Genomic DNA, 25,204 nt, shown 5'->3' with positions numbered 1-25,204 from the left:
ACAGCATGTAGCAGTATCCCTCTAACACGCCACTGCTATATACTCCACCATGAAGTGGACTCATTAAACCCATCGTGTCCAGTCAACGGCCGTTTGATCCAGGAGTGTGAACCTAGATGTGACGTCTGGCACGCTGCAAGCCGACAGCTCCTCCTCCCCCCAGCCCCCGACATGGGTCCTCTCAGTGGGGGATCTGCGAGCCTCGTTAATGTCGTCTGTCGTCTGAACACTGTTTGACCTGGAAACCTAATATTACTGTTTTTACTGTGTAGGACTCATTACTGACCCGTATTACTTAATTGTACTATTAGTATATAAAATAGGTGGAGCGGGTGTGTGTGGGTGTGTATGGGGGGGTTATGATGCAGCCCATTTATTACAGCGCCCCTGCCCAGACAGAATACCTGCACTTGCCAAAATGTTTGTCTTTTGATACCCAACTGCACCCCAGACTGTTTTTTAAAAAAAATCCATGAATCAAAGGAGTAGATTTGGGTATGGCCGGTATCGGAGCACCAAGTACCAAGTATGTTTGGGTGCAGGGGATTTGCAGCTGATTTTGTCCCTAGCAGTGTTGAAACCAAACATTCTCTCTTGCCACTAATATACCCAGACAGAGTCGCGGTTCCCTCCTCCTGCCCTCAGGGGTCCTAGTTCTATTTCCTGTGCCCCCCCCCCCCAAAGCAAGTCTTCCGTATTATTTATTTACTTTAGCCTGCTTGATTCCAACACATTTACATTACTCCATGTTTTCCCTGAAGTCGATCGATCACCTTCTGGTAATATCAATCAGTCCCAGGGCCTGGTCGCACTGGGCTACTTAAGATCTGTCTTGCACTTAAGATATAATTATTGTGTTTTTCCTGCTCTTTTCCTCAAAATATCTTACATTTTTTTCCATAAAAGGCCTATATATAGCAGGCAACACATTTAATGAGTAACATGAAAATTAAACGAGTTACATAAAAGAACAACGGCATGAAACATATCAATCACCATCATAATTATCATGGCATTTGTCTTTAGCTTAATTTAGCTTATCTTAATTTAGATTTTTTTATGTTCTTTTGGAACTAGCCTACCATATTTTACTGAGAAAAAAGGTTACGCTATGAAGGATAGGCTCACGGACTTAAAACCCAAAAGCCGCCGAGTTAAATCGCTCTCTGCCGAAATACCCTTAAGGTACTTGAACTGAATTTGCTCTTGTAAATCATAAAACTATATAAAGGGGTGTGATTTTTGTCCCTGTGGATAACAATGTCGGCTAAGCAATGAAACAGCCATCATTCTTTGTCATTTCTGCTAGTGCTGTGTTTTTATTAATCGCCTTAATCAATAACGAGTGGAGTGCAAACAGCGAGAATAATCTAGCTGATCTATTAACTACACCCATACAGCCAACGCCTTCCTGTTGAACTTTAGGAAGTCCTCTTCACTCAACAAGACAAGGAAATTATTTCCTGATAAAGGAAAGTATAGTCTCTTCTCCCCTACTGCGCCATATCTACGGGGAAACCGAGGTGTTTCATTAGAACTTCGTAAGGATTGATGGCGGCACTCGTCCTTACCTGATTTCCAATTCAGCTTTCCTCCCCCCTAAGTGCCAGCGCTACTCCTTGTATCACTCTGCAGGATAAATGAGGACAATCGTTCAATCCATTAAGCAATTAAAGCCAGTACTCAATATACAAAGATTCCCCTTGTACAGATTCTGCTGAACGCCCGGATGGTTTTATTTCCACGTCACCGTCTGCTGTTTTCATATGGATTTCTCATTTTCATAGTAGAGTACAGAGGAATAAAGACGGCAAAATGCAAGACCATATGCTACTAGACCTACTTGTTTTTATATCTAATTATTACCGCGGAGGTTTCAATGAACGGAGTGTCACCATATTTAGCATTTAATAGGCCTAAATTTAATGACCTGACCATTAGTGTGAATAAAGGTGGGCACTCTCAATGCATCAAAAGTTTAAAATGAGGTTATTTAAAATGTCCGATTAAACTTACAAAATAACACATAGGACGTCCCTCTTCATTGATGAAATGGTTTTAGTGACTCCTACTGGCCGAAATAAATCTGTCAACAAGCAGGTACTAACGTACATTTCATAGCAGTATTTTGTAGACTTTTTAAGCAGCAGCATAAAAAGTAAAATACATTCGGTTACTGACTATGATTGGAAGAGCAGCTATATCGAGATAAACCCTCATCGTATTCCCAGGTTAAGTGAATCGATTTATTTCGCCAGTTTATAAAATGTTTCTAAAACCTCTCCGCAACTACTTAAGCCCCCCCAGAAAGCAACGGAACCTCAGGTTGAAAACACTTGTTTTATGAGAATGACCACGGGGCTCACGGCTCAGCCGGTACGCTCTCACCCGGGACGATAGTACATTACCTGCCGACAAGCGTTTCCTCCAGGTCAACTTATTAACACTGCGACCGTTAAATTGACCCGCATCGTAAAGCCCGCCTTATTTGTAAGGTGCTAAATATACCGGTTTAAGCAAATCGCATTTTTCCAGAACAGCAATTAAACATCACGGGTATTCTGCAAACCCTCAGCTCCCTTAGCCATCATTACGCTATCTACACCAAATAAATTAAGCATGAATTGCCGAGCACGCTAAATGGCTCGCAACACATAATCATCTAAATAATAACGAGGCAATCATTAAAGTGACCTTGATGGACGAGGTGAGGAATTTTTATTATAGAAAACGTAATGGTGCAAAATTGATGGAAGAACGGAAATGTGCCTGTCGGTGTAATTTGTTCTCTCGAGTTTGTCATTTTTAACTCACCAAAATACGCAATAGTCCACTAGGACAAAGGTGATTAAAGTAACCTGGAGTAAGGAGAGGGTCGAAATATATATATACATTTTCAAACTGCGTTACTTATCAATTCGAATTAGGCCCATTCTGCTGATGAGAGGCATTATGCGATTGTGTGTTAAAATCTGAGCGTTTTCCTCTATTGTTGGCATATCATCTTTATTGAATAATCAGGGCAGCACCGGGTTTGTAAGTTACGTCGGCTAGATATTCTTCATCAGTCATCATATTCCTTGCGGAGATTTCGATAGGCTTCGTCAAGGGTTGGATTTTGAGCAAATGATGACATCTGCTGGGAGAAGGTCGATACTGCATCCTACAAACGAGCCCCTAGTCAATTTGCATAACGGCCTGTATCATCGCTGCAATGAAAGATCGACTATAAAATAAACTACAGAAAAATAATCGAGCGTGTTTTATTCGATCATGTACTCTGAACCGCATCTTGTTGGCAAAACCGTATTTGTTCTTACCACGCAGTAACGGGCTGATCAATATATGCTAATCCTTCATAAAAACATGTATAACAATAAAACTATGTAAATTTGTAGAGTCAAATGTCTGTTTTTTAATGAGTAATCGTTTCATCTCAGAATTAAGTTTGATTACACATCTAGCATTCAGCATCTGTCACCTTGTATATATCAATATTAAGTCATTCCATATCAAACCACACAGTCTGAGAAAGACTTCCTAGATCTGCCCCTAGTTTACAGGTGCTCCTACACCAACCTCGTGGAGACATCCCCAAAAAGCTCTGCTTCTCCTATAGTTTTGAAACTACAGCTTTTGGATATCTTAATTTTTCGCATTTTGTGTTATCTAGCAGCCTGTCTGAGTGAGAAGCTCTCAAGAGGGGCTGCCGTTTTGAATTTCTGGCCAGATCAAAGCCTTGTAGGAGGAAAAGTACGTAAGATGCAGCCAAACTGTTTGGATTTTACAGACACGGTCTGGCCTAGTCACAAGGTTTCAAAGCTGGTCATGCCATATCAAAGCAGCTATGAATGTCAGAAATTTGATCAAAAACGCTTAGTTAGCAAAATATATTTTTAAAATTTCAAAAGGGTGTAGTTTCAAAACTAATAGAGATACAGACGTAACGTTTGGGGTTTCACTATAAGTTTGGTACTGGTGAACTTTTCAGGGGAATCTGAGAGGGTGACCTGGGACCCTCTGGGTGATTTGATATGGAACGACCCCAATAAAGTGCTACATCCACCTATTTTTCATAAGAGCTTATTGATTACAGGGTTACAGGACGCCTGGGACACATCCACTGAAGTACAAAGCATTGGACCATTGTTTACTCAGCAGGTTACAGATTTTACAGGCTGTAGGTGAACACCGGACTGTAAAGAATGAACCAAAATTAATGTATAACACATTATGTTCTTTCAGAACCGGTTTCACTATTTCCACTACTTAAGCTGTCTGTTGTGGAAACAAATCCAAGATCATATTGCCAAGGCAGTAATATACGCTGTAATTTGTCCATAGTACCACTAGATGTCAGCCTACACAACAGAATTCGAAAATGCCCAGTTGCGAAAAACTCAACGTCTAAATTCGCAGGAAGCACCGTTAATGATTACGAAAGATTACAGTGTTTGAGGATTGATGTTTCCTCAATCATTGCACTATTGTTAGTCCTATAGTCCTCCCAGGTACTGCAACTGTAGCACAAGAATTTCATCAAGTTCCTCCAAACATGTGACAATAAAACCTAAAACCCTGAAAGTGACTTTTTTAGCGGAGTCACAGGAACATCAAACCTGGTGGACGGGGGGGGGGGGTATTTCGCTAAGAAAAAATAAGTAAGTAACATAAGTAACATTCTTATTGGACAATAATTACATTTGGCTTAAATTATCTGGCTAATGGAAAAATCCTACTTTGTGGTATACCCCATGCTATTGTGTGCTCATGTACAAAGAAACAAACTTGTTTTAATCATTTAGGCGCAAATTTTCAGCAAATTCAGAATACTGCTATGTTGATATGTTAGGATAATACTACCAAGGCCATTTTCTGGAAAGAAAACAAATTAAAATTCCTTAGAAAAAAGTTTGGACATATTATAACAGTTTCTTGGAAATAAACAGTAAATTTTAATTTCTGTCAAATGATGTTTATATGTTGATACCGAACACAACTTTTTGCCATATGGACATGTGATGTTTAACTTGTGTTTGCCCTGGTCCTAACACTGATTGACCATTTCCTGAGAAACCAGGCTACTTGATTGGTTCTGACCTTAGTAATATTGTCTTCCAGGGTTGTAGATGAACGTACCATCAAGTACTACTCAACCAGGTATGACATTCCTGTGTGGGAAGAGCCGAGATATCCCCTGACAATCTCTCTGTCCCTCCAGTGATGAATTTACTGTATAACTGTGTCGTGTAAGGGCTGGGTGCCAGTAAATGTGCTGATATACACAAAATCGCTTCCACGGTGGAAAGCGGATTATGCAGGTATGTTGGGTGCAGATTTGCACATACTGTATGTCACCTATAGGGGGAGCCAAAGTGAGCTGAACATGCTGCTTCGACGGTGGGCCTCGTGAAGAGAGTTTATAAACAGCTTGGATTTGTGACTGAGGCTGACAGGCTGGGCCAGACCTCGGTGCTGCCTGGGTGCTGCCCTGCAGCCCTGGGCTCACATGGGACACCTCTCTATATTTAGTCACCATCGGAGCTTATCATGTGCACAGGCTCACAAGGGTGGACAGATAGGCCTTCTGGGATATTCTGATTGGCTAAGACCGAAGAGGGCAGACCTCTTGCGGTTAGGGGAAGGGGCTTGTTTTTGGGAAACTATGTGAGGCACTGGGGCCAAAATCCACAGCTTGAGCAGCTGACCGTGATCTGTTAGACCCTGATCCAGAGTATGTGTCATTTGTAGATGACATTAGACAGGCTGGTCATCCGTGCATCACTGGGCTAACATGAGCTAACCTGGGCTAACAGGCAGTGCAGAGGCTTTTTGTGGGGGGGGGGGGGTAGGTTGTCTTCCCCTCGGCAAATCAAAACAAAATTTAATTAGGTGGGGTTTGCTAATGTCTCAGAACTAGGCACTTTCAATCATTTGGACAAAACAGACAGGTGCTCAGGCAAGCCCCCCCCTCCAGCACGTCCCTGCACATGCACACCCCCTCCCCTCACAAACATTTAACCCCCACCATCCCCCTTGAAAATTTTTTTTAAACGTGTCTATTAGTACTAAGTGTTGTGAAAGCAGAAAAAGAGGAGTCCAGGTTCTGTTGCTTCTGCAAAGTAATTAAAAATTGAATATTGAGGTGTAGGAAAGGTTTTGCCCTTTTGCTTAATGCAATACAGCTAAAAGAATGACTGGCGTCTGCTGCTGGAACACTTTGGTACGCAGTCAGGCCTGATTCGGACCAGCCCTGATCGATATAGCTCTGACTATCCAGCCCTTTTGATGAGAGTAATCTTGTTAACACACAGATTCTAAAGGACCATCACGCTATGAGCCAATACTGACGAACTGCCAGAGAATGGAAGTTCTTGATACCAGCAAGGAAAGCAGTACAAAGACTTTTTAAGGCTTTAGTGCTCCATGAGTCACTGTCAGAGTCTTACTGCTCAGGTTCAGAAAGTTTGGGACAGCAGTGACTCTTTGGATGACTGGCCGTATGGATAAAGTCTTACTGTAGATTGCAGGGAGGAAGGTGTCAGAACTACCTGACAGGACTGTCCAATGACGACAGCAGACATTCAGACGTCCCGCCTCTTCTGGACATTCTGGGAGTGTCCCACCGACACCTGCAAATGATGTGCAATATCTTAGAAATCTGTCCGTGGTGAATTAAAAATAAACGAACACAGGTCATGGCTATAAATCATTTGCCCAAAGAAGGTCGACATCCCTTACCAACAACCTTTAATGTCGTCACCCCTCCCCCACCCTGGTCAAGAAGATTCATGTCAGGACCCCCCCCCCCCCCCCCCCTCCCTCTTTGACCTCACAGAGCTGCACTTTCCAGGTGGGTCACGACCCCCCACTCACCCCCCACCCCCGCCCAGCTCAGCAAAATTTGGTGAGACCTGGGAGACCCCAAAGTCTGGGGCTGAAGGTGGGAGGTCTTAACATTTCACTGCAGCCATCCCTGCTAAAGATGTCATAACCAGTTATCGAGTGTAAGAATGTGATTAATCTTCCCTACGTGAAAGTAGTGGGCGTTTCGTAACTTTCTCCACTAAATAAATTGCATAACTGTCAAAACTTATTGTTGATTTGAGTTTTCTTTTATCTAATCAAATATGGTTAAAGACTGGATAACATTCACTGTCAAACAAGGGCTCCAGGGACTGCAGCTGAGTACGTGACTCCGATGCAGCTGTTGCGATGAAGAGCTGATTTCCAAAGTATTGGAAGTGTGAAGGTGCGTCATTTGATAACTGTTGACTTATTTTAAGTGCGACGAAGCTAAGTGCCCACAAAAGTGGCGTGATCGGTATATTACCTTACTCTAGCTTCAGATCATCCTGCGCAAAGCAGTGTCCTGCTCCTTTTCTTCCTTAAGAGGGAGAAATGAAACGGAGAGAACATCGTTGCGGCTTCCTGTTGATTTCTCCCCGTTCTTCTCACCGCTTTGCCGGCCTCACGCCTCATTCTGATTGGCCGTGAGTGGTCGCATGACGGTTGCTGATTGGCCGTCGATGCCATCGGTGAGTCACTGTCGGTGGGTTTCACAGTGCCGGTGAGGCTTCTCTTGGTAAAAAGCGGAGCACGGCAAGGGCATATAAGAGAGGGGGCGGACATTCTTACAGGAATTTCTCTCAAGTCCCACGATAACCGGCACTTTTAATATTTATATAGCCCGCATTTGAGCACTAATATTATTATATATCCACTTGGAGGGTGAAGACGGAAAACATGGCGCAGCCAGACAAGAAATTTTTCGAGAACCTCTCCGGCGCTGGCAAAGCCATCGCCGTGCTGACAAGCGGGGGGGATGCTCAAGGTAAAGTGTCCTGCGAGGTTACACTGTCACTCCACAGCCTGTAATGCCAGTTCGTGGAAAGACGGGCGATTTCGCTTTATTTCCTCTACATCGCTGTAACCGTGCGGGAGACTTAACGATGTCGGTCGCAACACTGCAAGGAAAGGCGCAGTCATCAATTTATTATGTAGTGAAATACACTGTTTACAGACGGCGTGATATTTATTACACCGGTATACGTAGCAACCCAGTAGAGCGAAAACAGTTAAAAATACCACGCAACATGTGATTACTTAGATGTTACAGCCGCAGAGTTGCATCGTCGCATGAACTAAACGAAACGTCTCGTGCTTTAAAATGTCATCTGCACGTTTTACTCATATACACAAGTATCATGTTTAGTTAAAAAAAAAAATCGAAAGCTGCATTGCAGAGCTTCCTCCTCACGATTACGGTCACATCCACTTGTCAGCGCCGCATCCTCTCTAAATCCGTCTGTATTAACATGATAAACGTGATCTGATAATGTTTTTTTAAAATATAAGAACCATTTTCTGTGTAATGTATATAGGGTCGCATGATCCATTGGTTTGTATAGCGGGAGAAGTGATAAGGTGTAGCGTTACATTTATTTCTGAGCGAAACAGGAAGTCCGGCGTTTACGTGGTTTGACAAGCAATCTGCATTAGTAGAAATGTAGATATAATAATAATAACAGGGATTCGGGATCAGTGCACTTTTGCGCGGCGAAAACACTGGTTCTGTTTTATGTATAAATGGGGACGTCGGCTGTGTCATGATGGTTGTATGGAGGGGAGGACAGACCGAGAAATGGATGGATGTGCGTACGTGAGGATATGCAAGTCGCAGCGCCGAGGCCGCTCTAGTGGAAACACGAGCATCCCGGCCGCCCACACCCCCAACCTGAGATCATACCGAAAACGTGCCAGTCATTTCGCCACATTCTCCTTTCAGTCGGCGTGACTCAGCTGCGTATCACTTTGAGTCAGTGGGGCTGTGATGGCGTTTCATCAGCTTCGGGAATGTTCGCGTAGTCAGGCATCACTCCTGTTCGGTCTTCCTGAAATGCCGTTCTATTAATGCAAAGATGTCAGGTGAATTTGATAGATAAGGTCACCTTGTAAGTAGCCCCTCCCCCATGTTGCTGTGACAGGAATCGTTATTGACAGGAGCATGGCGTGGAATCCCACATTCCCCCAGCAGTAAGGGATGCTCTGTGCGTGTGTGTGTGTGTGTGTGTGTGTGTGTGTCAGGACAGGTGACCAGTACCTGGAACATTAATGACTGAACAGACGTGGACTGTTTCATACAAAAGGATTATTCTTTAGAATAGGACAGTTTTGTAGACTAAATTAGAAGCATGCCTTTGGGCAATAAGGAACTTAATAGTGTCTCAAGGTCACTGGTTTGGAATTGATGAATCATGGGATTTTTTTTTCTAATTTCCGCTGATGCATGTTCTGAGGCCTGGCTACTTGAGGATTTATTCGTGTACAATCCTCACCTGCGTTGGGTCACAGGACTTGCTCAGGTGCCCTTGTCACCGCTGTTAATTAAGATGGCCGTGCTGTCAAAGCCTGTCAGAGGAACAGAAGCAGGGGATAAAACTGTCGCGCTGAACGTGTCACGCTCCAAAGTCATCTATTTATGTGCTCTGCCTGTCATTTTATGCTGGATTGACCTTCACCGGAATGCCTGTCATATATGGGATGTAAAGGGCCCTTTTTTGACATTAAAGGAGCATTTTAAGGTCATTGCAGTGAAACACACTTGACCCTGCTTGTCCTGCCGCCTGCTTAGATATATGCGGTAGGGCCTCTTTGCTAATTACATTTGGTCTCCTAGTAACAGCATTAGCATAGCAAACTCAAAGTGGCATTTAAATAGAGTGGTCTGGGAGCCTGGCCTCTCGTCTGTCTCCACCTTCAGCAGCGAGTCGCTGGGGGCCTTAGCAAAGCGTCCAGCACAGGAAAAGGCGTCCCTGGCTATTGCCTGATACCTCTCAAGGCCTTTGAAAACCCAGAGAATTGTGTTGCTGTAGTTGAGCCATTGTAGTCCTTTGATGTATTTATTCACACACATAGAAGTCTGTATATATATATGTATATATACCCCCCCCACACACACACACACACACAAATACACACATATATATATGCAAATTTATATAAGCATAAATGTATGTAGAAACACCTATAGATGCATACAAGTATATTCATATACAAATGTACATAATTACATATGCAAAAGTTTTAGGCAGTCAAAGGAAATGTTTACAGCTATTTGTCTGGGTAGTAAGTGTCAAAAAGACATTTAACATTAGAACGTATGCAAATTAGGAATAACACGATAAAAAAAATTACAGGAATTTTTTTTGTACTCCAAAAATTTACTGATATCTAGTTGTATGACTAGATTAACACCGCTTCAGTTCCCAAACCTCTCTTCAGGGGCACCTCAGGCGTTGCATGGATTTGTTAGCGTATTCACCACCAGCTCAATCAATTAATTAATGTAATTAGTTTAGAAAGTGGTATTGATTAGCCAAATAAGGTGTGTTTGGTTGAGTTTGAAAACCCATGGGTGTGTGGGATGATTACTGCAAATAATGGGGTGACTTTAGGAGATTATGAGACAGCTGGCATAATTTAACCAACATCATTTAACATTAATAGAACATCATAGCCAGAGTTGAGTAATTCAGGTCCAGAGATTAAAAGTCCAGACCGGGATTTTGTTTCAACCATCCAGTTGAGCATAAACAGTCACAGTCACAGAGTACTCAGCTGGTTGATGTAAACTCATCGCTCTCCTCTTCTGTATCCCGTGCAGGTATGAACGCAGCCGTCCGCGCTGTTGTCCGCATGGGAATCTACGTGGGAGCCAAAGTGTACTTCATCCATGAGGTAAGACCAGGACACTGACACGATGGCGTACCAGGGAGATGAGAAAAGGCTAGACAGACTGAGCTGCTCTCATGGAGGCTGTGAGCCTGCGGAGGTCTGCTGACCCCTGCTGGGAAGTCAGGGGTATAGCCCATGTTTTTTTATATGTAAAACACTGGCTACACCCCTGACTTCCCAGCAGGGGTCAGCAGACCTCCGCAGGCTCACAGCCTCCATGAGAGCATAGTCTTTGACCATAGCAGGTCTATAATCAGTCACTTAATCAGCACTGATGTTGGTCGAGAGGATCTTATTTTACTGTGTCCTGGGGCAGAAGGCTATTTATAGCGTGGAAGCTATGGTGACACAAAGAGCGCGAGGTAATAATTATTATTTTCCACCCCGGAGCTGACATTTCTTGTCTGGCAGAAGTAACTTTTGGCGAGACTCCCTCCTCCTAGAGGCCCAAACATGGCAGCAGCTGCTACGTCATGCTGTAAAGGTGGTATTGAGGAAGTGAGTTCAGCTTCTCTTAGGTGTGGCCCGGTTGTCACTGTTTGCCATCACGTCTTGATTTCCAGTGAATCACTGAGTCTTGTGTGACACTTGGCTCAGGTCCATTCGGATTGGCATTGTTAGCGCCCACATAAAAGCGATAAGAGAGGAGGCGTGTTCTGTGTCACTGCGAGTGAGTGTCGGGTGTCTGTGCTCCCCCTACAGGGCTATCAGGGCATGGTGGACGGCGGGGACAACATCATTGAGGCCACATGGGAGAGCGTCTCCAGCATGCTGCAAGTGGTGAGTGGGCGTCGTGAGCCGGTGATTGGTGCAGGGAGGCTGGAGGGGGCGGGACAGGATGTGATAAGGGAATGTGATTCGTGCAGTGTCTGTTACCAGGCAACTGCTCAGGGGGGTTGGGCTCTCTGGACGCTCACTGGAGTCTCAAATATGTACCATCTGCAGTCAATAAACATGCATGCCTGCACTTGTTAATGCACGCCTGTATACTTAGACGAGTGAGCTCCTGTGTGTGCGTGTGTGTCTGTGTATGTGTGTGCCTGCCCCCCCCCACCTCACCCGACATGACTCGGCTTCCTGCAGGGCGGCACGGTAATAGGCAGCGCCCGCTGTATGGAGTTCCGCAAGCACGAGGGCCGCCTGAAGGCCGCCCACAACCTGGTGCAGCACGGCATCACCAACCTGTGTGTCATCGGCGGCGACGGGAGCCTCACGGGCGCAAACCTCTTCAGGGAGGAGTGGAGCGGCCTACTGGAGGAGCTGCTGCAGCAGGGTGTGGCTCTGGGGCATTGTGGGAAATGACTCGATGTCAACTTCGGACCGGTGGGATCATTTTTTGCAAGCCAGGCTACACAAATGGATAAAATGTCAAGTAGTAGTTGGATTACGGCATCTGATAAGCCACAAGTAGCACCCAACATAGTAATAATATCCCCATAAATTATTGGATCTGTTCTCCCAGAATGATATTTTTACCCACTATCCCCTGGTTCTGATCCATTTTTGTAGATTCTCCATCACTTGGGATTTGCAGGGAAAAAAATATCAACAACAATTCACATTAGTGATCAATAAGGGGGGGTTCAGCTAGAGGTCCGGTTTGTGGTTGTGTAACCATAGTGATGCCCCGCATTCCGGAATGGGCGGGTTGCGCTCACACTTCGGCCTCGCCCCCTGCAGGCCTGATCGACGCGGACGCGGTGCAGAAGTACTCAGCCCTGCACATTGTCGGCATGGTGGGCTCCATCGACAACGATTTCTGCGGCACCGACATGACCATCGGAACGGACTCGGCCCTGCACAGGATCATCGAGGTGGTGGACGCCATCATGACCACAGCTCAGAGGTAACCTCCATGGCCACCCGTGTTCGTTGGCTGAGCCGTGGTTCCGGCGCCTCTTTGACTCTCTGTTTCTCTCACGTCTCTGCAGCCACCAGAGGACGTTCGTGCTGGAGGTGATGGGACGGCATTGCGGGTATTTAGGCCTGTTTGGTCTCTATGAAATGTGCATAGCTTTGAAGGTCTGAGTCTCTGCGAGTCTCTGCATCTCTGAGTCTCTGCGTTAGGCTGAATCTCTGTGCGAGTCTCTGTGTCAGTCTCTGTGGATCTCTGAGTTTCTGTGCAAGACTCCATGTTTCTCTGTTTCTGCCGTGAGTCTCTGCATCTCTGTGTTTCCTCTGTGAGTCTCTCTGCTTCCCCTGTGACTTTCTGTGAGTCTCCGTGTTTCTTCTGTGACTTTCTGTGAGTCTCCGTGTTTCCTCTGTGAGTCTCCGTGTTTCCTCTGTGAGTCTCCGTGTTTCCTCTGTGAGTCTCCGTGTTTCTTCTGTGACTTTCTGTGAGTCTCCGTGTTTCTTCTGTGAGTCTCTGTGTTTCCTCTGTGAGTCTCCATGTTTCTTCTGTGACTTTCTGTGAGTCTCCGTGTTTCCTCTGTGAGTCTCTGTGTTTCCTCTGTGACTTTCTGTGAGTCTCTGTGTTTCCTGTGCCCCCTGCAGCTACCTGGCCCTGGTGAGCGCCCTGGCCTGCGGTGCTGACTGGGTCTTCATCCCTGAGATGCCTCCTGAGGACGGCTGGGAGGAGCAGATGTGCCATAAACTGTCTGAGGTGCGGGGGAGGGGGAATGACCTTTAACCTCTGATTTCCGCTCACACGGCATTCTAATTCGGGGAGGCGGAGCACCCAGATTTCAAGCTCCGCCCACACACATATTAGTCTGTGAAGCTTCTATTAAGATTACAGTATAAGTATATAGTATATATTATAAAAGGAATTACCAGTGCTGCAAAAAATCTAATTAAATATATGCTATTATAACAGATGTGATGCATGATGTTTCACACAAGTTAGATGCATTGATATTGGCACATGATTTGTAATCGATTACTTCTATTTAATGTACAGTATTTGAATGAACTTGTTTTGCTGACATGTTTATATTCCTTTCTTCAACAGAGTCTGTTCTGATGTGTCTGTTTTTTCATTACAGTACAGCTAGTTATACAGGTATACTTTACACAGATGGGTTATAATGTGCGGGTTCTGTTTGTTAATGATTTGCGGTAGCACATGCAGATCAGAGGCAGACATAGCCTCTCCTTAGCGTCCTGGGCTGATCTGAGATCAGCGCTGCCACATGGGGTCCCACGTTAGCCAGCTCTGCCGGGGGACGCCGGAGCTCACGCCCGCAGTGTCTCCCCTGTGCAGTGCCGCTCGAGGGGATCCAGGCTGAACATTATTCTGGTGGCTGAGGGGGCGATTGACAGGCACGGCAAACCCATAACCTCTAACGAAGTCAAGGACGTGAGTAACGGAGAGTACAGGAAGGTGAAGCAGGAAGTTGGGGCCTCCAGTGGGGGGGGCCAGGCAGGCAGGCAAGGCAGATGAGGGCCCCCGTGAACGGACCCCAGCTTTTGGAAGCCCATGCAAAGTGGTCACATGTGTCTTATCTCCCGCTCTCTGTAGAACCGCGCGGGAAAGAAAAGGCTGAATATCATTATTGTAGCGGAGGGGGCCATTGATTCTTACAACAAGCCCATTACCACTGACCATATTAAGAATGTAAGTACAAGGTGGAAAAGCAGTGGCACTCCTGCAACGATCCCTGACCTCTAACCTCTGACCTCTGTCCACTTTTCTGTGTGCAGCCCTGCATCTCTCTGTCACTCCATAGACACGCCGGTCCTCCTGTCCGGTACCGTTGATGCATTTCGGCAGTGTGCTCTACTATGGTCTCGTTCGCCCATTCCACTCCCGAGAGGGGAAAATGGCCGAAACGAAACTGTTCTGTTAGCTTTCTGGCAGGTTTCCTGCTCTGATGAGTATATCGGATTCTAGTCTGAAAGCCCTGTAGCACCATTATGTCAGAAATGGTTTGCAGTGGACAGCAGCACTAACATGGAGCTCCACTGAAAGGACCAGGCCGCCTACTTCAGCACCTTGGATGATCTCATTGTGGTCCTGCAGGAGTTCGGCTATTGGCTGTTCCAGTACTGTGTCCCGCCCCCTCCTTGCCTTTCCTCATCGCGATTGGTCGACGTGCTCTCACGTGACTGCTTTGCATGCGCTTTCCTGTGTGCTTCACCTTCCTGGATGTTGTCCTCTAAATGCATGTCTCTTCTCTCCCTGGTTATACTTGCTGAAACCTCTTTTAGTGGACTTTGTGCAGTTAAGTTGGTACAAATACGTATGTTGAATGTGTAAAAGCAGAGTAACATTATTAAATACAATAATAATGCAGTTTTACATGACGTATATGGCTATAAACAAACTATAACCTTCTAAAATGCATTTTACATACTTTGCATGACATACTGGGCTAGTTTGAAATTAAATTAGCTTTTCGTTAATGAAATGAGGAGAAATCTCAGGGTTTTACGCAGGGAGAGACCTTTGAACGGCGTTACAGAGCTACTCCTCGCTTCTCCCTCAGCTCGTCGTGAAATGCCTTGGCTTCGACACACGAGTCACCATTCTGGGACACGTCCAGAGGGGCGGGACGCCCTCCGCATTCGACCGCATCCTGGTAAGTCGCCAAATGTGGCCAGTTTTCACTGTCCGTTGTTTTATTTCCCGCGGAACCGGTTCTTGTTGACCTGATGCCTTTGACGGTAGAAGGTGATCGCTGCCTCCCTTCGGCAACACTTCAGATCCAACCCAGGCAGCACAGGCACCACAGGGGTGAACAAATCAGATTCCTGAATCACAGGAACAAATTACGGCGACCTTCTCACATACCACCAGGGGGCGCTCCAAGTACCACTGGTGGTATGTGTACCACAGTCTGAAACCTGCTGCTTTATGTAGATATCGTGGATATACAGTATAGGGTGTTTTGAAATAGAACAGTCTTCATCCTCCTTCTCTGAGAGAGTTTTCCAAGCAGTCATGGCAACAGCCATGATGGAACGATTGCTGTAGCCTGGGTTTGAGGCTTAGTGTGCTTTTGTATGTGGGAGGCCGGTTCAGTCGTGGTCACTAGCGGCGAGCTGAAACTCATCCCATCTGCCCCCCCTCCCCAGGCTAGCCGGATGGGCGTGGAGGCCGTGCACGCCCTGTTGGAAACGACAGCCAACACCCCGGCCTGCGTGGTGTCGCTCTGTGGGAACCAGGCGGTACGCCTGCCACTGATGGAGTGCGTGCAGATGGTAGGTGTCCAGGGGAGGGTCCGCAGAAGCCCGTTACATGCCGGGAGGACTGGCTGCTGACTCAGGGCCTCGCACTGCTATGGAAAGAGCAGCCCAGTGTCACGTGATTGCTGGTAGCCAACATAATTACTGTGGAACAGTGTCAGCAAGGGATTAAGAGAGGTTACGTTGCTTAGCGACGCGGCGCTGTTTGGATGAGTGTGTGAGTATGCCAGACCAGCGTGCTGGAATGACACTTTAGAGAAGAGCTTACTGTGTCGAGAGGGTGTTTGCCATGCTGCGCAAACGAGTAAAATAATGGAACTTAAGCTATTTGTAGTGTATGCTAACAGGTACTGGGATCCCCTCCGGAGTGTTCCCTGCCAAGTGCTTCCCGCGATGGCCTGCAGGCTCATTGTCGCCCTCTCCTGGATGAACAGTTATGGGCGACGGGTAGATGCAGAACAGTGGTCACCGGGATTTTCTGGCTTAAGCTCAAGGAGTAAATTAAAACCAAATTAAATTAAAACCAGTCAAAGAGTAGTTGCCAATTTGCGGAGAGGTAGGACGTCTGCATTGTTTTTCAGCATCAGATGCAGTCCCAGAAAAAAAATACTCGTACGTCCTCTATGTGCTAATGAAGTTAGCAAGTGACCTTACCACGCAGTGTGAAGTATGCTAATTGATGCGGCAGTACGAAGGTGACAGTCTCATTGCCGCGATCGACTAGGAATGTCTGGAAGGTCGACCTGTGGATTGCGATTGAATGGATGTCGAATCAAAGATGCTAAATGCACCGCTTTCTTCCAACAGACACAAGAGGTGCAGAAAGCCATGGATGAGAAGAAGTTCGAAGAAGCCGTGAAGCTGCGTGGCAGGTATGGCTTTCCGGAAGCTTCCTCGGAAAACCATAAAGCTGATCGAGTATAGCTTTCTGGGTGCAGAAAAATTCATCTCGTTGCTGAGGTGACTTAAGCCAAAGAAGCTATTTGTAATAATTCATTTGGTTATAAATATATATACATTCATAATTATTTGCATTAGCCCACATACTTACTATCATGCTAATGGCCTATAATGAAGTTTTAATGGATCTTTTGAGAAGCTTTTATGATTCATCTTTAGATGAGAGGCTTTCATAAGTTGGACGCTATTGAAGTAATTGGATGATCCCTGATTTATGAATCCATTTGTGTCCTTCCTGTCATTATAGGAGCTTCGAAAATAACCTGAACACGTACAAACTCCTCGCGCATCGAAAGCCGGAGTCAGAGCTTCCAAAGGTAAACCCTGCTGAAATGTGTCGGGGCATCTCCCGTCGATGCTGGGAGCAGTGGTCCCGATGAACATCATGTCGTATCTCTGCAGCTCCTCTCTAACCCGCGCCTTTAGAACCGGGTATTTCCAGAGTTAAGCGAGATGGCTGAAGCGCTGCATCTTAGCGACGCCCCTTTTTGTCAAACTAGTGACAGTGGGCATTTTTCTCTCTCGGTCTTTATGGCTCATCTAGAGAGTCGGAATGGTGCCTCTTTTTCACACGTGTGATAAGTGCCTCTCAGCAAAAATAGACAGGTATAATATCTTTTGATATTATAAAACTGTCAAACTGACATCATAACAACAGCAACAGCATAACTGACACCTTTCACTATAGTTTCAATGCCTAGGTGTAAATCATAGACATGAAAAATATCCGTGCCGCAGCAGCAATACGGCCGGTGTGGACAGACGCGTGATTCCGTGTCACAGCAGCAATACGGCCGGTGTGGACAGACGCGTGATTCCGTGTCACAGCAGCAATACGGCCGGTGTGGACAGACGCGTGTCTCCGTGCCGCAGCAGCAATACGGCCGGTGTGGACAGACGCGTGATTCCGTGTCACAGCAGCAATACGGCCGGTGTGGACAGACGCGTGTCTCCGTGCCGCAGCAGCAATACGGCCGGTGTGGACAGACGCGTGGTTCCGTGTCACAGCAGCAATACGGCCGGTGTGGACAGACGCGTGGTTCCGTGTCACAGCAGCAATACGGCCGGTGTGGACAGACGCGTGATTCCGTGCCACAGCAGCAATACGGCCGGTGTGGACAGACGCGTGGCTCCGTGTCACAGCAGCAATACGGCCGGTGTGGACAGACGCGTGGTTCCGTGTCACAGCAGCAATACGGCCGGTGTGGACAGACGCGTGATTCCGTGTCACAGCAGCAATACGGCCGGTGTGGACAGACGCGTGGTTCCGTGCCACAGCAGCAATACGGCCGGTGTGGACAGACGCGTGGTTCCGTGCCACAGCAGCAATACGGCCGGTGTGGACAGACGCGTGGTTCCGTGCCGCAGCAGTAATACGGCTGGTGTGGACAGACGCGTGGTTCCGTGCCGCAGCAGCAATACGGCCGGTGTGGACAGACGCGTGGTTCCGTGCCGCAGCAGCAATACGGCCGGTGTGGACAGACGCGTGGTTCCGTGCCGCAGCAGCAATACGGCCGGTGTGGACAGACGCGTGGTTCCGTGCCGCAGCAGCAATACGGCCGGTGTGGACAGACGCGTGGTTCCGTGCCGCAGCAGCAATACGGCCGGTGTGGACAGACGCGTGGTTCCGTGCCGCAGCAGCAATACGGCCGGTGTGGACAGACGCGTGGTTCCGTGCCGCAGCAGCAATACGGCCGGTGTGGACAGACGCGTGGTTCCGTGCCGCAGCAGCAATACGGCCGGTGTGGACAGACGCGTGGTTCCGTGCCGCAGCAGCAATACGGCCGGTGTGGACAGACGCGTGGTTCCGTGCCGCAGCAGCAATACGGCCGGTGTGGACAGACGCGTGGTTCCGTGCCGCAGCAGCAATACGGCCGGTGTGGGCAAACGTGCAATGCGGATACCACACAGCCAGTTTGTTCTGGGCCTTAGATGGTGATTTAGCTAGTAAGCACTCTACTCCATCAGTACCTTGTCCTCAGTAGCTCTCCCTCAGTGTTGATTAGCTTTTGACAGACATTCTTAATCGGCACAATGTGATATTAGTTATCCTAGCATCCAAAGGGCTCAACTGACGTTCTTGCATTAACAGTATGCTTTTTTACATAAGCTTTTTTGTAGCATAGCTCGGACAGTGACCTTGCTAACTCATCCTTAGCATAATTCTTGCTGTCCTAGTGTCTGCATGACTCAGATGGTAATTTGTGGAGCTGTTGACCTCGCCTTCGCATTACAGCGTTTTGATTAGCTTGGGCAGCGAGCTGCTTCGCACATACTCCTGCTGCAGCCTGGCCCACTTTCCCCCTGCTTAGTTCAGATGCATCCTAAATTGTGTCAGGTACCCCATTTGGCAAATGCAGTCGTATGATTTCAATGCTTTATTCTGTTTGACCGCAAAAAGTGGTGGAATTCATTTGTAAATTAGGAAGTGTTTATCTAAAGAAGCACCAGTGTTGATGTGTGAAAAGCCAGACTCTTGCTGAAAGGATACGAACGTTTCAGATATCTCAGCTTTGCTGGCTTTCCGAACTTTTGGTTCACAGTAAGTGCTCTGTATTGCAGAAAGTGTGACTGACAGTGCCACAGAAACGACCGCGGGCGCCTCCTCGGTGGTGCTCAGCTCGGCCTTGTCAGCGTGTTTAGGTCGCGGCTCCACGAGCTGCATGTTTATCATCCTCGACGATACTCACCCTGCCTAACAAATGCTGTTTCCCGAGGAATCTGCTGTTTACTTTTAAAACGTTAACATAGCAGTAAATATTTCCCGAAATAAAGATATGACTGGCTTAATTGCAAGTGTCAACTTTAATCAAGTCTAGGATGATTGCGTTTCACACAGCACAAGGATCGTCTGTACTGAAGCACTGACCTGGAGTGTTTCGTAAACTATGACTGCACAGTTACTAAAGTCAGTGCTGTATCCTACCTCGACGATGCTCCGCTCCCATCGACGGCTCCAGCTTCTCAACCTAGTGCTTCTTGCCGTTTCTATATCATATCGTATATTACCAGTACTGGCCACATGATCAAGCGACATTCTCCTTTTGGGTCGCGAAACTATAACCTACTGATTGACCCTGAAAGGCAGTTCATCTGTCTGGCAAATTCCTCTTGCAGAGCTCCTTTAACGTGGCCGTGCTGAACGTGGGCGCTCCTGCCGCGGGCATGAACGCCGCTGTGCGAGCCGCTGTCAGGGTGGGCATCTCCGAGGGGCACAAGATGTTTGCGGTCAACGACGGCTTCGAGGGCTTCGCCAAGGGACAGGTACGGTCACTGTATTCAAATCTATCCCTTCATATCTAATCACTGTTGACTGGGGCTGAGTGACACTGTATTGTCCAGGAGCACTTTAGAGCACGGGGTTACCCAGACTAAAGCCCAGTGGCCTCTGCTAGAACAGGCTTCAACTAACTCCCAATATGAGGGTTTAATCTGGAGCATGACCGTAATCCGGACCCCCCTGCTTCTCAAATTTCATCAGTGGGCACCCCGGTTGAAAACTTTTCTCCTCGCCACTGCCCCCCTCTATATTAACGTGCCTCTGGTACTGTGAGAGTGCATAAAGCAGGGATGAACACTAACAACTGACGTCCAGGAAAGCTGTGTTTGACTTAGCCAGCACAAAGAGCTTACAGGAAGTTCAATTCATTGGTCCGATGAGCCCCTAGGGGGCGGGAGCATCACACAGCCAGCGTATTGGTGAATGGGAGATAAAGGCCAGCCAACAAAGGCAACCAATTAGGGCTTTCTATCCAAGACACCAAACTGTACCAGTGTAGGCGGAGTTCTGTGATTTGTACCAGTGTGTCTAGGGGAAATGAGGAGTGTTACATTCTTCTAGTTGTGTAAAACTATCACATCTTGTATTAAACTGGTGTACTCAGAAAAAAAACTAGAGTTTTATTAATGTTACATATTTTTCTCTGTGAAATAAATGCTAGATCCGTAATCTCCAGACTTTATATCATTGTAGTTCCTGCCCATGAAAGATGACCAGCCATGAAACCAAAGTTTAGTGTAATTTAAAACAACTGCTCTGTCTGTGAGGACATTACATGACACCTTCAACCAAACAGCACAGAAGCGGAATCAGAGTGATTTGATCGTCATTGTCCTGTATTGTGTCATAACTGTTAGAAGCCGACTGCAGATTAATGGAGCTCATAGCTCTGTAGTAACTGACTAAACCAGTTCCTTTTTATGACTTTTATTGTCAGTTTACTTAAAACAAAAATGTGGCTCCTTAATCACTACCCCATCTGTGGGCTACAGCAGGTAACTGCGTCTGTTTACATTTTACAGATAAAGGAGATCAAATGGGGTGATGTTGGAGGGTGGACCGGTCAAGGGGGCTCCCTTTTAGGAACAAAAAGGTGAGATGGTATAGAAGAAAGCCATGGTAATCCCAAACAGAGAATGTATTTACGCTTAGTAATCTCCGAGAGTTTAATGGTAACGTACGTTTTCAGCATGGTTTCTGATCCTCTGCATGTCTGAAAGCTAACTTGTCTCGTCTTCAGGACCCTTCCTGGCAAATACTTGGATAAAATCGCGGAGCAGATGACGCTGCACAACATCAACGCGCTGCTGGTCATCGGAGGATTTGAGGTCGGTGGGCCAGTCTGTACCTTAACAACGTGTGTTCACCATGATCATGTCTAACGAAATGCCACAAATATTAACTTCACATGTTTGGTTAGTGAGATACGGTAGCAGTAACGTGATCAGTCCTGTCCCACTGCTTTCCCCCTTAGTAAGCGTGCACCTGCATGTCAGTCCTCTAGAGTACATCACCCATACGCTGTTTTTGTGCTACATCGCATGACATCCATGGAAAATAGTCACTATTTGCTGTATGTAATAAAAAGGTTAAATCAGGTAAAAGTGACACTGAAATTATCCTAGCTGCAGAGACATCGGTTTATGTTTTTAATTCTGATTTCCCAGTCCGGTCCTCGAGGACCCACAGACAGTCCACGTTTTTGCTTCTGCCGGGAGCTCGGGGGGAACAAAAACATGGACCGGCTGTGGGTCCCTGAGGACCGGATTTGGAAAAACACTGGAATAAACACCGTAGGACAGGAAATGTGAAGCACATTGCCATAGTGGTGATTCCGGAAAATGGGGTATTTCTTTCACTTCCTGTTTTTAAAACGTTTCCCATGTGTAGCACTAAGGCCAGACTTGGCCCCGGGAACGTCGAGCCCCTCTGAGGTACATTAGAACATCACACGGTTCTGACCCACATCTGCTTCTCAGGTCATCCCATTGGTGCAAATGCCTTCCTTGTGTGTCGGTGCTCGTGGGCAGTCCCCTGTTCGGACTTCCCGCCTGTGCCGTGTGACCCTCCCGTGAGTGTGTGCTGGTGCCTGTCCGTGCCCCGCTGCTTCTGATGTGGTAGAACCTGGCTCCCCCTACTGACCAAGTGCTGTCTCTCAGTCAGTGTAACTAAAGGCGTGGCTCCGCCCCTTCCCCTCCCACCTCCTGCAGGCCTACCTGGGACTGATGGACTTTCTAGCCGCTCGCAAGGACCACGAGGCTTTTTGTGTCCCCATGGTCATGGTGCCCGCCACCGTCTCCAACAATATTCCGGGCTCTGACCTCAGCATTGGCGCAGACACTGCTCTGAATGCCATTACTGACGTAAGTGTGGCCGCTGGAAGAAGCGTGTATGTCCCACGCAGGCGGCTGGTCGCTGCTCTGCACTCCGGCCGTCATTCGCCAGCATCACAGCCAGCCAATCGGAAAGTAGCACCAGGTGTACCAAGTGTATTTAAAGAGACAGTGCCACATATTTAAAGCATCAAAAAAAAAAACGTTAGCGGATTGACCCAATATAGCGGATCAGTGATAAGTGTACAAATCCACATACATAGGTGAGAAAGTTCAAACATCAACACTGGTGCTTCTGGCTGTGAAATGGGGGGGGGGTGCCACATTGTCTCTGGCGCCCCCTGTCTGTTGAGGCTGGGAAGGGTGACGCCGAGCTGGCAGGCAGCGTGCAGGTAAGTGACGATGGAAGCATGCCGAGTCCCCAGGCGTGTGTCCGGCTGCACGGCCATTTGCACGTCCCGTCACCTTGGCCCAGGTCTAAGGTCAGAGGAAGTTTCTCTCTGCACAGCAACATTCACTGACCTGATAATCTTGTTAATGGTAGTGAATGTAGTGATGCATGTAAACGTGGTAATTTAAGTCGTACTTAATTTTATTGCACTTTTCCGTCGCTTTATTAAAGCAAGATTCTCAGCAGGTGTCCTATATATTAAGCTATAGGTTATTATTAAGAACGATGCACATGTAAAATGGGCCATTTTTAGGGTATTTATGGTACCCAGCTACTCTTACTGAGGGCCCTCATCACAGGAAAAAAATGATTGGTTCAGAGACATAACCAATCACATTGTAGAGGAGGTGGGTCTAAGCCACCACAGAAGCCGGAACATCTGATTGGTCGCTTGGATCCACCTCCTCTACAATATGATTGGTTAGCTCTCTGAACCAAGCTTTTCTAATTCTTCCCTCAGAACATTTTTGTGTAAATACAACTCCCATGAGCTCATCACAGCCTCGTTGCTGCTGGGCAACAGAGACCTTGCCCTGATCCTAGCCTGGCCACCACGCGGCTTCCTCGCACCATAGTATAGACACTGCCTCCCACCCCCAAAAAGAAAACCATCTAGCCACGCCCCACTTCCTAACCGGCACTCGGGGGAGTCCAAGGTCCCTATCACACGGAAGAGCGGCGCCCGCTGGTCTAGCACACCTCCGGGCCGTGCTGCACACCACTAACGAGTGCACACCATCACCGCAGGCCTTTGAGAGCGTGCTCCAGCTATACGAGGCCCGCACCAACTTCGAGGAGTTATGTGTGCCACTCTGTATGCTGCCTGCCACCATTAGTAACAATGTGCCCGGCACCGATCTCAGCATCGGCGCCGACACGGCCCTCAATGCCATCGTGGAGGTAAGGCCCCCCCCCCAGTGTTCATCACTTGCAATGACAATGCATACGTATGTGGTACGAGATATCATCTGCAGTTTTTAAAATAGCCGGAATCTGCAAATGATATGTGAGTTGTGGGGGAAAAAAATATCTTAAACAGCTGATCTGAATTTTACCTTTTCATCTACAGCCTTCTAACTATAAGCTGAAGTTTGGAGGTTTGATTTCACTCCCGGCGGCTGTTTTGAGTTGCTGTTTGAATGTAAAAATTGCTTACGGCTGCTGTTTTATCTGTGGAAGGCGCAAAATCTCCTACTTGTGGCTTAGCAGTATGTATAAGTACATTTGTCTTGATGCCGAGCTGGACTGGCCCCTCGTCTGATTTGTACCCCTGCCTCATGTGATACGCTGCCTGGGATAGACTCCAGCTCTGCTATCCCCTTCCCCCATAACCCTGAACTGCATAAGCAGTTAAAAGATGGATTAGCTTCATAAAATCCTCGGTCTGTTCTCATAAGGTAACTTAGTTGTTGTCAGAGATCCCGCAAATCTCAGAGATGCCACAGAGCACACCGCTGCACGGTCTGCGAGTGCATGCCGCACGCCTGCTTGCACGTGTCACTGCCCCCCCTCCCCACGGCTCCGGCCTTCACCCGTGTGCTCATGTGCACAGACGTGTGACCGCATCAAGCAGTCGGCCAGCGGGACTAAGCGGCGTGTCTTCATCATTGAGACCATGGGGGGCTACTGCGGCTACCTGGCTACCGTGGGGGGCCTGGCGGCCGGCGCCGACGCTGCCTACGTCTTTGAGGAGCCTTTCGACATCCGGGACCTGCAGGTTGGTCGCCCCTTCACTGCTGTGCCAAATCCGAACGGTGCCGTCTCCGTACTCTATCGGGATCGCAGCCAAAACGAGCCTTTTAGCAAAAAAAAAAAGCTCTAATCCATTGTTATATGTCACCTCAAGACTTGCAGTAGGATAAGCCACCATACTGTGCTGCAGTCACCATATGATTTAATTCGCCGTTGGTTACAGTTGGGCTAACCAGCCAGTGATTGGCTGGGCCATGCTAATCCCACCTACCTGTGGTTTTGATTCATCAGTTCACCTGTCAGTTAAGGCATATTGAAGTCGCAAGGAGAGGGTTTGAGTGTGTGGAACAGGTTGGTGCCCTTTAGGACGACTTCTTACTACTGAGTGCTTCTTGTTGAGGTCATTTTTTCGTGGGCAGTGGTGGCTTAATGGTCCACAGGCGCCGAATTAGCTGCCCCCCTGCTGTGTCACGATGTCACATACGGGTTAAATGCAGAGGACACATTTCGGTGTTGTGCACTGTGTGCTGTGGTGTGTCACCAATGACCACTAATCACCAAATTCCAAGATGCCGAAATGAGGGTGACCTATTTGAAGCTGTGAGCATTAATTATAAGTGTCTT

At 47.3% G+C, this 25,204-nt stretch overlaps 1 protein-coding gene and 1 long non-coding RNA gene across 7 annotated transcripts in view; one reads left to right on the top strand and one right to left on the bottom strand.

Moving 5' to 3' along the window:
* LOC125739918 (uncharacterized) overlaps window positions 1-7,448 on the bottom strand; it is a 34,238-nt gene extending 26,790 nt beyond the window's left edge. For all 3 annotated transcript variants that reach the window (XR_007397383.1, XR_007397385.1, XR_007397384.1), the window contains exons 1-3: window positions 7,334-7,448; window positions 6,552-6,632; window positions 1,572-1,629 (exon numbers count right to left, since the gene is read on the bottom strand). This is a non-coding gene — a long non-coding RNA (uncharacterized LOC125739918). The remainder of the gene's footprint in view (window positions 1-1,571; window positions 1,630-6,551; window positions 6,633-7,333) is intronic.
* Window positions 7,449-7,572: 124 nt separating this feature from the next.
* Window positions 7,573-25,204, top strand: part of LOC125739917 (ATP-dependent 6-phosphofructokinase, platelet type-like) — a 20,172-nt gene continuing 2,540 nt past the window's right edge. Inside the window, exons 1-17 of one of the 4 annotated variants that reach the window (XM_049010479.1) lie at window positions 7,573-7,834; window positions 10,667-10,740; window positions 11,440-11,517; window positions 11,821-12,010; window positions 12,418-12,583; window positions 12,669-12,713; window positions 13,231-13,339; window positions 13,940-14,035; window positions 15,165-15,257; window positions 15,754-15,879; window positions 16,672-16,736; window positions 17,072-17,141; window positions 19,942-20,088; window positions 21,127-21,197; window positions 21,345-21,432; window positions 23,636-23,788; window positions 24,441-24,605. In XM_049010479.1, the coding sequence (XP_048866436.1) occupies window positions 7,747-7,834; window positions 10,667-10,740; window positions 11,440-11,517; window positions 11,821-12,010; window positions 12,418-12,583; window positions 12,669-12,713; window positions 13,231-13,339; window positions 13,940-14,035; window positions 15,165-15,257; window positions 15,754-15,879; window positions 16,672-16,736; window positions 17,072-17,141; window positions 19,942-20,088; window positions 21,127-21,197; window positions 21,345-21,432; window positions 23,636-23,788; window positions 24,441-24,605 (1,824 nt within the window). In that variant the 5' untranslated portion in view covers window positions 7,573-7,746. Of the gene's footprint in view, window positions 7,835-10,666; window positions 10,741-11,439; window positions 11,518-11,820; window positions 12,011-12,417; window positions 12,584-12,668; window positions 12,714-13,230; window positions 13,340-13,939; window positions 14,036-14,197; window positions 14,294-15,164; window positions 15,258-15,753; window positions 15,880-16,671; window positions 16,737-17,071; window positions 17,142-19,941; window positions 20,089-21,126; window positions 21,198-21,344; window positions 21,433-22,314; window positions 22,468-23,635; window positions 23,789-24,440; window positions 24,606-25,204 lie in introns of all 4 variants that reach the window. The other 3 variants (XM_049010478.1, XM_049010477.1, XM_049010475.1) reach the window with 3 other exon arrangements.

This window comes from Brienomyrus brachyistius, chromosome 4, assembly GCF_023856365.1.
Source record: "Brienomyrus brachyistius isolate T26 chromosome 4, BBRACH_0.4, whole genome shotgun sequence".
In the NCBI taxonomy this organism is placed as follows: Eukaryota; Metazoa; Chordata; class Actinopteri; order Osteoglossiformes; family Mormyridae; genus Brienomyrus; species Brienomyrus brachyistius.
The sequence above is the reverse complement of the archived record's forward strand: the minus strand, read 5'-3'. Positions and strand labels throughout refer to the sequence as shown.